This window comes from Prionailurus bengalensis, chromosome D1, assembly GCF_016509475.1.
Source record: "Prionailurus bengalensis isolate Pbe53 chromosome D1, Fcat_Pben_1.1_paternal_pri, whole genome shotgun sequence".
NCBI lineage: Eukaryota > Metazoa > Chordata > Mammalia > Carnivora > Felidae > Prionailurus > Prionailurus bengalensis.
The window spans coordinates 65984211-65998281 of record NC_057346.1 but is presented as its reverse complement, the minus strand read 5'-3'; the positions used below and the strand labels follow the sequence as shown (position 1 = coordinate 65998281).

At 42.3% G+C, this 14071-nt stretch overlaps 1 protein-coding gene across 7 annotated transcripts in view; it reads left to right on the top strand.

Moving 5' to 3' along the window:
- Positions 1-14071, top strand: part of DENND2B (DENN domain containing 2B) — a 185499-nt gene that overhangs the window by 129457 nt on the left and 41971 nt on the right. For all 7 annotated transcript variants that reach the window (XM_043580583.1, XM_043580580.1, XM_043580578.1 and 4 more), the window contains one exon: positions 4780-4884. In XM_043580583.1, the coding sequence (XP_043436518.1) occupies positions 4805-4884 (80 nt within the window). In that variant the 5' untranslated portion in view covers positions 4780-4804. The remainder of the gene's footprint in view (positions 1-4779; positions 4885-14071) is intronic.

Here is a 14071-nt window from a genome sequence, read left to right as displayed (position 1 = left end):
TATGCTAACAAGAAAAAAATCTAGAGTTTTGCATAAGTATGAACATACATATACATATACAAACTCACACATATATATCAACTTGATTTTACACCATTACTTTACAGAGTTTTTAAATTTAAATACAATTTAGTTAACATATAGTGTAATAATAATTTCAGGAATAGAATTTAGTGATTCCTCACTTGCATACAATACCCAGTGCTCATCCCAACAAGTGTCCTCCTTAATGCCTCTCATCCATGTAGCCCATCCCCCCACCCAACATCCTGCCAGCAACCCTCACTTTGTTCTCTGTATTTAGGAGTCTCTTATGGTTTGTCTCTCTCTCTGTTTTCATATTATTTTTGCTTCCCTTCCCTTATGTTCATCTGTTTTATATCTTAAATTCCACTTATGAGTGAAATCATATGATATTTGTCTTCCTGACTGACTTATTTCGCTTAGCATAATATACTCTAGTTTCATCCACGTTGTTGCAAGTGGCAAGATTTCATTCTTTTTGATTGCCAAGTAATATTCCTGTGTGTGTGTGTGTGTGTGTGTGTGTGTGTGTGTGTGTATACCACATCTTCTTTATCCATTCATCTATCAATGGACATTTGGGCTCTTTCCATACTTTGGCTATTGTTGATAGTACTGCTATAAATATTGGGGTGCATGTGCCACTTTGAATCAGCACTCCTGTATCCTTTGGATAAATACTTAGCAGTGTAATTGCTGGGTTGTAGGATAGTTCTATTTCTAATTTTTTGAGGAACCTCCATACTGTTTTCTAGAGTGGCTGCACCAGTTTGCCCTCTCACCAACAGTACAAAAGGGTTCCTTTCTCCGCATCCTCACCAAAATCTGTTATTGCCTGAGTTGTTAATGCTAGCCATTCTGACGTGTGTGAGGTGGCATCTCATTGTGGTTTTGATTTGTATTACCCTGATGATGAGTGATGTTGAGCATTTTTTCATGTGTCTGTTAGTCATTTAGGTGTCTTCTTTGGAGAAGTGTCTATTCATGTCTTTTGCCCATTTCTTCACTGGATTATTTGTGTGTTGGGTGTTGAGTTTGATAAGTTCTCATATAGATTTTGGGTAATAACCCTTTATCTGATATTCATTTGCAAATATCTTCTCCCATTCCATCGTTGCTGTTTAGTTTTGCTGATTGTTTCCTTTGCTGTGCAGAAGCTTTTTATCTTGATGAGGTCCCAATAGTTCATTTTTGCTTTTGTTTCCCTTGCCTCCGGAGATGTGTCAAGTAAGACGTTGCTGCAGCTGAGGTCAAAGGGGTTGCCTGTTTTCTCCACTAGGATTTTGATGGCTTCCTATCTTATGTTTAGGTCTTTCATCCATTTTGAGTATATTTTTGTGTATGGTGTAAGAAAGTAGTCCAGGTTCATTCTTCTGCATTTCGCTGTCCAGTTTTCCCAGCACCATTTGCTGAAGAGACTGTCTTTATTCCATTAGATATTCTTTCCTGCTTTGTCAGAGATTAGTCGGCCATACATTTGTGGGTCCATTTCTGGGTTCTCTATTCTGTTCCATTGATCTATGTGTTTGTTTTTTGCCACACTGTCGTGATGATTACAGCTTTGTAATACACCTTGAAGTCCAGAATTATGATGCCTCCAGCTTTGTTTTTCTTTTTCAACATTACTTTGGCTATTTGGAGTCTTTTCTGGTTCCATACAAATTTTAGAATTGTTTGTTCTAGCTCTGTGAAGAATGCTTGTGTTATTTTGATAGGGATTGCATTGAATATGTAGATTACTTTGGATAATATCAACATTTTAACAATATTTGTTCTTCCAATCCATGAGCATGGAATACTTTTCCTTTTTTTGTGTGTCTTCTTCAATATCTTTCATAAGCTTTCTATAGTTTTCTGTGTATAGATTTTTTTTACCTCTTTGGTTAGGTTTCTCTAGGTATTTTATGGTGTTTTGTGCAATTGTAAATGGGATCAATTCCTTGATTTCTCTTTCTGCTGTTTCATTATTGGTATATAGAAGTGCAACTGATTTCTGTGCATTGATTTTATATCCTGCGACTTTGCTGAATTCGTGTATAAGTTCTAGCAGTTTTTTGGTGGAGTTCTTGGGTTTTCCACATAGAGTATCACATTGTCTGAGAAGAGTAAAGACTTCCTCTTTACTGATTTGGATGCATTTTATTTCTTTGTGTTGTCTGATTAGATAACAGTGGTAAGAGTAGACATCCTTGTTGTGTTCCTTATCTTAGGGGGAAAGCTCTCAGTTTTTCCCCATTGAGGATATTAGCGGTGAGTCTTTCATATATGGCTTTTATGAACTTGAGGTAGATCCTTCTGTCCCTACTTTCTTGAGGGTTTTTATCCTTAAGATAAAAGGTTGCTTTATTTTGTCAAATGCTTTTTCTGCACAGTAACATTTGTTTTTATCTGTCTGTTTGATTATAGCCATCCTGGTGGGTGTGCAATACCCAAGGGCAATACCTTCTTGTAGTTTTGATTTCTATTTCTCTGATGACTAGTGATGTTGAACATTGTTTCATGGGCTTATTGGCAAATTTTACGACTTTAGAGAAATGTCTACTCAAATCCTTTGTTTACTTTTTTAAGTTTATTTATTTTGAGAGAGAGAGAGAGAGAGCGAGCGAGCGAGCATGGGAGGTTTAAGTTTATTTTGAGAGAGAGAGAGAATCCCAATCGGCCCCGCACTGTCAGCACAGATCCTAAGGTGGGACTTGATCCCATAAACTGTGAGATCATAACCTGAGCTGAAAACAAGAGTTGGATGCTTAGCTGTCTGAGGCACCCAGGCACCTTCCTTTGTCTACTTCTTAATTGAGTTATTTGTCTTTTTATTATTGAATTGAAAGGATTCTTTATATATTCTGAATACGAGCTTCTTAGCAGATATGTGATTTGCAAATAATATCCCCCACTCATGGGTGTCTTTTAATTATTTTTATTAAAAAAATTTTTTTTAATGTTTATTTATTTTTGAGAAAGAGAGAGAGAGAGAGAGAGAGAGAGAGAGAGAGAGAGAACAAACATGAGAGAATCCCAAGCAGGTTCTGCACTGTTAGTGCGGAGCCCAATGTGGGGCTGGAACTCACGAACTGTGAGATCATGACCTGAGCCAAAACCCAAGAGTCAGATACTTAACCGACTGAGCCACCCAGGTATCCCTCACTGTCATTATTTAGAAGTAAAATTGATTTAAAAAAATATTACTCTGTATCCTGAAAACTTGCTTGACTTTATATATTAGCTTAAGAGTATTTTAGTGGAATCCTTTGGATTTTCTGTGTACAAGATTATACCATCTGCAACTAAGAGATAATTCTACTTCTTCCTTTCCAATCTGGATGTACTCTTAAGTTATAACCTTTTTCTTCCTTTTATTATTTTAGCATAAAATAATGTTCCCTAAAGGATAATGATATATTAGCTAACTCTTTACAGTACATGAATGGATATTTTTCACTTTGTCAGTACTTAAATACCATAACATATATTACTTTTATCTTAATGGATATTAGAAAAAAATGATAGCTCATAATTTTATGATGTTGGCTCGTATGTTACTTTATCAGAATATTCTTCCCTAAACATTTTATTTAAAATAACAGATCTTCAGGGGACCTGGGTGACTCAGTCAGTTAAGCATCCAACTTCAGCTCAGGTCATGATCTCTTGGTTGGTGAGTTTGAGCCCTGCATTGGGCTCTGTGCTGACAGCTTAGAGCCTGGAGCCTGCTTTGGATTCTGTGTCTCCCTCTCTCTCTACCCCTCCCCTGCTCATGCTCTGTCTGTCTGTCTCTCTCTCTCTCTCTCAAAAATAAATAAACATTAAAAAAAATTTTTTTTAAATAACAGATATTCTTGGTGGGGGGCTGGGTGACTCAGTCGGTTGAGCATCCGACTCTTGATTTTGGGTCAGGTCATGATCTCACCATTTCTGAGTTGGAGCCCCCACATTGGGCTCTGCACTAACAACGCAGATCCTGCTTAGAATTCTCTCTCTCCTTTCTCTCTGCCCCTCCCCTGCTCGCGCGCTCTCTCTCTCTCCCTCTCAAAATAAATAAACATTTTAAAAAAGTGAAATAAGATAAAATAAAATAACATATCTTCTTTACTCTCCATCTACCCTGCATCATTTTCTTCTTTGTACCACCTGTCATCACCATACGTATTATACACAAATGTACACTGATGTATCACACATATGTGACATGTGCAGGTTTATTGCCTGTTTCTCCCCACTGAGATGTAAGGTCCCTGAGGGTAGAGACTTTGTTTCATTCTTTGCTGGATGGCAGTGCCTAGGACATGGGTGCTCAGTAAACATTTGTATTTGTTGAATGACTAAATGATTACTTGTATAGAACAAGGTTAAACATTTTGAGACAAGCAAGTCTGTTTCAGGTTGATTCAAGAAAAATGCTGAATAAATAGTTGTTCAGGAGGTATGCAAATAAGATGGAATTTGTAAAGTCTCTATGGCATGCTAGAAGTTTGGGACTTCTAAGAAACAAAAAGAGGTAGGATGGAGATGGAGTTTTGTCATTTTCTGTGAAGTGGTAAGTTATCTGTTAGCTCCTAGACTCATTCCCTAACTCAGATCAGGGGTCCCTTGAGGCTCCTCCTAAGCCATAACACTTGGAATTAAATATATGTGGGAAGGTGGTTCCTACCACCGCCACACAAACCCTCTTGGCAGTTTTGGAAGTCATCTGGAAATGTTTGAGGTGCTTTTGGCTGCCCATGGAAACTTGGCTTATAGGCCTTGTCTTCTTTGCAGGGCTCTGGGTTTTCAGAAAGCCGAAATGACCATGACTGCCAACAAGAATTCCAGCATCACCCACGGAGCTGGAGGCACTAAGGCCCCTCGGGGGACTCTGAGCAGGTGAGCAGGGGAGCACTGATGGGGGAATGGGGCTCACTGGAGGGTGGCATCAAGGGGCAGCCATATGGCTTTGGTCCAAAATGTAAATGATTATCATCATGACTCTGATGGTCAGCCAGGTGAATGATCCTGGCCCAGCTCATGCTGACACTGAAGCAAAAACCATCTCTAATATATATGCCATTTTTCAGCTCTATAAGTGTTCATAGGGGAGAACAAACAGGGACCCTAAAACAGACTTTGATTTGTGCTGTTGGAGGAGCCTAGGGCTCCAGGAATGGAGCCAGCAAGAAGCAGCTGACGTTCTCCTGGCTGTATCCTTTTTCCTAAGATGGGGACAGCTTGGGGGCTGTGCCTGAGCTAGGCTACACTGTAGTGAGGGAAGTTGACCACATTGGGGTTAGGGGTGGAGAGGCAGTTATGCATATTAGCACAAGTTCCAAGCAGAGAAGTCCAGGTTCTACAAGAATATAGGCTGGGCTGTAAACAAAGCATCTTGGGAATTTTACTCAGCGTAAGCTATAATCCACTTTCCTGGTTTTGTTTTCTTTTTAAAAGTGGGAATGTAGAACAATAGAAAAACCACAGATTTTGAAATCATACACAATTGGCTTCAAGTCCAGCTCTGGATTTGAGATAGTGAGATCTCAGGACACTTTCTTATGCCCTTTAAAATCTTAGTTACTCATCTAGGAAATAATAATAATAGTACTTACCTCACAGAGTTGCTGTGAGGATTAAATGACATAATATATGTCAGTGCTTAGTGTAGTGCCTGGCATAAAGCTTCTCAATAAATATTAGCTCCTTCCCTATGATGGGATGAAAGCTTCCAGAGCTGAAAGATAGATGTACTGTTCTCACCAGGGCTTCAAAAGTTTTGGTTGAGGCTGGATGCTGATGTCCTCAAAGAACCTCTGGGCTCTTTTATTAAAGCCATGTACCTTTTCTAGCCTCTTCTGCTGAATCTAAGGTGGATAAATTTGACTTTTGGGACCTCAGCCAGTAGAATGGATAGCTGTGAGAAGGATGCTCAGCTTAGGCTGGGATAGGGCTAGTTCCTCTCTGCGTGTCTGGGCTGTGCAGTGCCAGGGTGAATCTGATGGGGTGTCTGTCCAGAGCTGGCGGAAGTTGTTTGGTTCATTCAGAACTGGAATCAAGATATGGTTGAAAGAATGGAACACTGCACATCGTCCCTAAAGGAGTGACTGGTGTGAACGAGGCAAGAGGAGTTTCCTGTACCACACATTCGAGGTTTGGTCCCAATGGAAATGGCCTGGATGGACTGTGTCAACCAGACAGAGATTGGGAGATTCTGGAACTTAGGCACACAAATTGGATAGCCACTTTGTGGCAGCAAGACCAACAAGAACAGCCCCTACCTCCTGCCCTTGCACCTCCTCTAACCTAGGTAGAGTTTCTTGCATACTTGCGTCCCTGAACTGGGTGAGCCAGAGAATGGCAGGGACTGACAACTTCTTGGGTAAAACAGGTAGAAAACCTGAACTCTCCCAGGGCATGTTGGTGGCCACAGCAGAAGCAGATCTAGATATTAGAGTCTTTATCTCCCATTGTCTGCTTCTGGGGAACCTCTTTGCTGGGCTCTCACTGGTCTGGTGGCATGTGTTACTGAGACTGAGTTGGCAGATGGAGACTGGGAACTAAGATTCCCATTTTTTTTTTTTAATATGAGACTGTAGCAGTAAAATAAGCATTATTTGTGATTGTATAGTTTTATTCTTAATTTTAAAGAAATAGTGTATTTAAGACCTGCATTAGAAATTACCATACCAGCAGCCTTCAACTCCTTTAAATATTCATTTTTTTTCTTCCAATTTCTACTATGTGGGGGATGGAATGGGAGATGGAGGTTTTACAGCAAGTCACAAGGCAGAATCTGGGCCACTGACAGGTACCTGTTTCTGTTTGGAAAATATATACCTACATGTTTTAAATATTTTTAGAAATTGCTCTTCCTTGAACTTCCTAGCATGCTTGCCATCATAACATGATAGATGATGTTTGTAAATATCTGAGCGTCTGATGTGCCTAAAAAAAGAATTCTTCCAGCCTCCCCTCTAAGTGTTCACTTCCTTTCTTTACTGTCATATTTCTGCTTCCCTTCCTCCCTCCTTTCCTGGGCTTTTAGCATGGAGTCACAGGCCTCTGTGGCTGGCTGTATCCTTCTCTCAGAGGCTTGGACTGTGGGTGCTATTTTGAAATTGTCATCTGGTGGTTTCTCTGGCTGTCTTCACCCCCAGCCATTTCTAGGGGGTGTTCTTTGGGCTGAGTAGGGCACTAAATCACCAGCTCATTTAGGAAGTCATTGTCAATGAACTCTGAGGGCTTTGCTCTCAGGTGCCAGGCTCTGTGGTAGACAATGGGGGACAAAGAAGAATGACCCATTCTCTTTCGTCAAGGCATTTACAACTTGGATTGATGACCTTGGCACCTGAATTTCTTAGTCTGACCTTTCAATAGATGTTTGGCAGTGACCCGAGGCCCTTTTGATCATTGCTAGCCCAGGGGTCTCAGTGGGAAAAGACTCCTTGGTGTGATGGGAACTTTGGTTGGGAAGTATGAGGGTACTAGGGCTTGGGAAAGCTAGATGTTTGACTCCCTGACTGCTTTGGGGACCTCCACATCATCCACATGGAGGCAGAGGAATCCAGTGGTACTAGGAGGCATTTGTATCTCACTTTGGGGGTAGAAGGTACTCTAGGGCACGGAAAAGTGGGAAAGGTGGGATGGGACCCTGTGGAACTGTCAGGATAGGTATTTGCAAGTTTGTGCCCTTAATTTGAATGAGATTTCACTTGAGCCAATATGGGTTAAGGATCCTGGACTCCATTCTATTTGTGTGTGTGGGGGGGTGGGTGGGTGGGTGTTTTGCTTATTTATTTCCTTCCTTTTCTTCTGCAGCCCAGTGTTCATTGGCAGGATACACAGGAGGAAGAAATCTAAGCCTTTTCATTTGACCACCAACGTTTTGTTCTTTGCTATGTTTTGGTCTCTTGGAGCAGGTTTCCCTTTCTCTTTGTTGATGGGGCAGGAGAGGCACACTGTTTCACCCTTAGCTGCCAGATACACCCTCCCACAGGTTGTTCCCACTCTAGCTTGTATTCATTTCTGGGAGTGGGAGGTGGGAGTCTCAAAGGTCCCCTGGATCTCGGAGGCCAGGCTTCATGATGCTGGTGTTTGATGACCTGGGGTGGGACTAGAAGCAGAGTGGTGACTTGCAAACAAGGAAGTGTTGTGTGTAAAGCGAATTCAGCCACCTGTGTGGGGTGAACTTTGTTTGCTACTTGTTGCCTTCTGGGAATTTCACTTGCGTTGTAAGGCCTGGCAGGCAGCAGGGGGTGTTCTCAGGAGACTTGTTATGCCTGCCGATTACCTTAACAGCTTCTGCACTGTGAACCTCCAGCACCCGGTTGTTGCCACATGGAAATATGGGCAGTCGGTATTGTGTTTGGGAACCTTGCCTTTGGATGTAGGTGCAAGAAAGCTGGGTGCCTATAAAAATGTAGACTTCTTGGGGGTCAAGGACTTTGACTGACTTCTTTCCTTCTCCTTTGAGCTTGGAACAATGCCTGTTCTGTGGAAGATGATAACTATTTTTGGCCAGTTGATGAGATGTCTGGGCAGTGAGCCTGTTGGAGAATAGGCTGCTGTGCTATTTGAATCTTTATGGTATCTTGCTAGTAGGTCTTACCAACTTTGGGCTCCCTTTCCATTCAGTCCAAAGACTTTTAGAAAAGCATAACTGAAAATAACCTTAGAGCTCATTCAGTATTAACCCACTTGTTTTATAGATTGGGAAGCTGAGACATAGAAAAGAAGAGGTGCTCCCCCCAAATACAAAGCTAATGGGAGGATGAACTCAAGCCTAGCTCTCTTGATCCTTCTATTATTTTATTGTGCCACTACATTCACCTCCCTCTAAACATTCCTGGGATCTCCCTGCTCAAAAACTATTGTCAAGTAGGGTATGGTCAAACTTGGCCTGGCTTGTAAGGCTTTCATAAAAAGCCCTGATATTTCTTTCTACTCTTACCCTTCACTATTGCCTAATGCAAAACTTGCATTTCTGCCAGTCTAGATGTTACTTCTTTCCCAGTGCTTTTCTTAACTACCCAGCTAAGAAGGATTTCTCTACTCTCTGTATTCACACTTAGAATCCTGAGTTTGGAGCCTCCAAATGGCACTAATCATATAGTAGCTCATAGAGTGGATATTTGTGTGGGTCTTTTTTCCCCTACTCAATTAGAACTCTTTGGAGGCCCAACAGATACTCTTTTGGAATGTTAAAGTTGGAGGTGTCTTGGGATTCATTTGGCTCAATTACTTGATGTTACATATGAGGAAGCTAAAACCCACATAGCTAATTGACAGTGGAACTGTAAATTCAACTTATATTTACAGGTTTCTGTGCAGAGGGAGACATTGATTTGTAGTGAAATCCAGAGAGGTCTTGAGATCCCACTGCTAAAGTGGACACAGATCTGGACCCTGTGCCTGGATTTCAGGAAGAGGGTAAGAGCTAGCAGATAGGGAAAGTCTCCTGAGAGTACTGGCTGTGGGTAAAAAAGCAGGCTACTTCTCAGGAGAACCTCTGGCCTTAGCCCCCCGTTACTTGAGATGCTTCCTAGAATCCACCCATGATGTCATCAGTATTTGTCTGGTTATTTATTGCTACATAACAAACAACCCTAAACTTAGTGGCTGACAACATTAATAGTCATTTATTTTGCTCACAAATTGCAATTTGGGTAGGGCTCATTAGGAAAAGCCTGTCTCTTTTCCTTGCAGCATTGGTGACGCAGTGGCTGGAGGCTGGAATCATCTGAAGACTTGTTCACTTACATGTCTGACTGTTGATTCTGGTGGTCAGCTGGGATCTCAGCTGCAGAACACCTATGTGTGGCCTCTGTGTTTGGTTGCATGCTTTTACAGCATGATGTCTGGATTCCAAGAGTGAGCATCTCCAGAGAACAAGGCAGAAAATGCATGACATTTTAATGACCTAGCCTCAGAAGTTACATAGTGTTTTTTCTGTTTTACTCTGTTGATTAAGGAGATAACAAAGGTCTGCCGAAGTTCAAGGTAAAGAGCTCTGCACGGCAATTCCAACGTGGGGGTGTGTGTGAGGGTGTTCCTCCACACCACTAAGCAATTCTCTGACATCAGCTTGGTGCCCAACAGTTCAACTCGATTCTGAGACTATCTACCAGAGATACCATCAGATTCCACGGGTTAAGGGCACGGTTTCATAAGAGGGCCCTTTCCTTCAAATGCTAATCTCAAGCCCAGGTTGTTACCTGTGCTCTGACCAACTGCCTAAAACATCAGAGGTTCCCACAACTCTCCTTGAGTTCATTAATTTACTAGAGTGGCTCACAGAACTCAAGAAATACATTTACTCATTAGATTACCAGTTTATTACAAAGGATATTAATAGATACGAATCAACAGCCAGATGAGGAGATACATAGGGCCAGGTCCCAAGCAAAGGATCTTCTGTCCTGGGGAGCCTGGGCCTGGCATAGTGGCATGTGGAAGCATTCTGATTCACCAGGCTGGAACCTCTCTAAACCCTTCCCTTTTGGGTTTTATGGAGGCTTCAGTTACACAGGCATGACTGAGGATGATCTTGGGCCATTGGTGGTTGATTCACCCTCCAGCCCCCTCCTCTCCTTGGTGTTCAAGGGAGAACAGAAAGTTCCAGCCCTCTAATCTCAAGGTTGGTTTTCCTGGCAAACAGCCCTCAGGTTTAGGTGTAGTCCAAAAGTCACTTCATTAGCATAACAAAAGACACCGTTATCACTGTCATCACTTAGGCAATTCCAAGGGATTTAGGAGCTCTGTGCCAGAAATGGGACTAAGACCAATTACATATTTCTTACTGTAAATCACAGTATCACACAAGAGGAGGGAAACTAATTCCCACTTGATGAGAGGATTATCAACATCACATTGCTAGAAGGGCATGTGAGATAGGGTAGGTTGTGGGCACTCTCTTTGGAAAATACAATCTGCCATGGTCTGCCCTCTGATCACAAAAATTCACATCCTTCCCAAATGTGAAATACACTCAGTCTCTCCCCTAAGATCCCAGGTCTCCTCCTTTTAATGGCATCAGCTTAAATTCTAGGATCTTGTCATGTAAGTCAGGTCCAGATATAGATGAAACTCTTTGGGTGCAGTCCCTTCCATTGGGTGCAGTTCCTTGAGTACTGTTCCTCTTGATGTGAAGACCTATAAACTAAAGAGAATTTATATCTGCCACCCAAAATACCCCGGTGGGACAGGCCTAGAGTAACCGCTGTAGATACTTCTTTTCAGAAAGGGGAACACTGGAGGCCACACAGCAGTTAGGGGTCCATTGTAATTCTTATATTCATTGAGGGCACAAATTACCAATTCCTTGATTAGGTCTTGGTTTTACTGCCTTGGAGGCATTTACCTTGTCTCTGGCTCCATCCTCAGGGCTTTTGTTATCCCGACTCTTATTTTTCCTTTTCCATAAAAAGTAGTCCATTCTTACAGGTGAGTAGTTTTCTCCAACGGCTTCATGTGCATAGTATTTCAAGAGTCCAGAGCCTTCCTTTCATTTTACTGTCTCTGTGCTTCTCAGTTCCAGCTGATGCTATAGTTCCTTTAAAAACTTTGTGAGTTTCTTCCGAATCACTTTATAATCCACTGCAGTAGACAAAAGGCACATGTACAAATCACCTCACCATGAGTCCTTTCCCACTTTGGGTTCTCTGTGAGACTGCTTGGTTCTTAAGAGTCTTAGACGCTTTACTATTTACAGAGGATCTGCCAGGCCTGCCCTTAAAATTGTTAGAAGGCCTTTTGTGTGTCTGTCTGTAACATTTTATGAGACAATGCTTGAAAACATTTTTTAGGTCTTGACAAGGATCTTCCAGTCCCACTCCAGATATTTTTTAAAGAGATTTATTGAAGGATAATTAAAGTATAATAAACTGAACAGTCTTAAGTATACAGTCTGATTAGTTTACACATTTACGCACATACACACATGCAGTAAAACTGCCCCCACAATTGGAAAGCCATTTCTTAATTAGGGGCTTTTTTCTTGTTTGGAGAGACTGAGACTGAAACAAGTGTTACCTCCTAACAAAGAAAGCCCTTTCCCATTTATATTTCCTTTTTTGGCTCATCTCTTCTCTCTCTTACTATATGCAGCTAGAAGTCAGATGGCGCCTTAGCACTCTACTTGGAAATACCTTAAGCGAGTTCATTAAATTAGGTATATTTTCTATTTTCCATGTCACCACTGGTGACAGGATTAGCAAACTTTCCAATGTTTTTTGAGGGTCCCCTTCCTCTAGCTTCTACTAACATTTTCCTTACTTTCCCTTAAGTCCCTCCTGATAGCCAGTCACTCAGTCCCAAAGTCACTGATTTAGGATTTTGTTTCAACAGCACTCTGTTTCTAGGTACCGAAATCTGTTCAGTTATCTACTGCTATATAACTATCCTGGAATTTTATGGTGTAAAACAACCATTTTATTATGCTCACAGAGTCTGTAGCTTAGGAATTCAGACAGCACTGCAGGGATGGCTGTTCCCTGCTCCATGATGTCTGGGTCCTTGGCTGGAAAGACTTCACGGTGTAGGGTAACTCTAGGGGCTGGTATTACCTAGAGGTGTCTTACCTTACGTGTCTGGGGGTTGATGTTGGCTATTTCTGGAACCTCAGTTGGGACTGTTAGAATACCTATATGTGCCCACTCTGTGTGGCCTGGGCTTCCTCACAGCATGGGAGACAGGAAGTAGAAGCTGCTGGTTTCTTGAGGCTTGGGCCTGAAAATTGACAGATTCATTTCAGTTGTATTCTATTGGTCAGGCAGTCACAGAGTCCAGATTCAAGAGGAGGGGTCATTTTTATAGGAGGCATGTCAGAGAATTGGGGGACCATATTTTAAAACCATTACAAGTATCTTTAATATGGTTTCCTGAAACTACATTTCTCTCCTTGTTGGCTTTGCATAGTACCTGGTTCTGTTTTGTAAAGCAGTTTCATTTTTACCGGGAGCTATTCCTGTAAGGCATAATTTTTACCTCCCTCAGGGAGGGCTTCTGTCTTGTAACTGCTCTGTGCTACTTAGGGGACTTAGGGTCTCCCCCAGAGAAGAGCTCACCAATCCTCTTTATGCTTCCCTAGAAATCAGCTGGAAGGCAGGCAGGTGTGACTTTGGTAGATTCTTAGATGTACTTTTGGAAGTGAAAAGGTGACTCCGGTTCTGCTCTGACCCTACCTACTGTTCTACCTACCCTGACAAGCTGTGATTGATCTCAAGAATCTCTAGAGATGGTGGCTCATATGAAGCCCCACTTGGTGGATGAGGCTGTCCTGGGCCCTGTTGTGGGGGTCCAGCCATTTGAGATGAGGTTGCTTTGGGAACAGGAAGTCCAAGTTGTGAGAGTTTCCCTGTCCTTTGGCTTTTTATCAGGACCATCCCAGAGTGGGATCTCAGTGGGAGTTATTGAACTGAGCACCTGCTCCGGCCTGGGGAACAAACTTTGGGACTTGCTGACAGGATTCAGGCAGACTTCCTCCCCTTTCTCCTCCCGTGTGACTCAGAGTATGGCCTTGAGGGAATATGGTGAGAATGTCATCTCCAGAGTTGGGGCAGTCACTGCGTGGTGGTAGGATCCTGATGTCCACTGAGCCAACAAGGGCCCACCTTCATTGAACAGCCCGAGAATGGTGGATGGCCAACTTCTAGGCAGTTTCATTCAGAAGCAGGCTGGACATTTGTTTGGTAAAGACTAAGCATATTGGAAGCTGGGCTCTGTATAATCTTAATCTGTAAACAGGCTCACTTGATGTGGTCTACAGCCCATCTTGGTACCTCTGGGGCTGTTTCCTGGACCCATAGGAACCTTCCCCAACTGGCCCCAACTTGGTTTTCTTCCTGATACTGATACTCTCAGAAGCCCTGTCACCAGAACATGCTGAGTTCCGAAATCTCTTGTCATCAAGGACTAATTAAAGATAGCCTTCCCTCCCAAAGAGTCCTTGGGTACACTTGGCATCCCTCAGCATGACTGCTTACTGCTATATTACTGGAGAATGGCTCAGATCACTAAGCGAAGGGTTAGGTTGTATTCTTATAAAATAATACCAGAGGAAAGGGCACATAGTTTGATAGTTTGC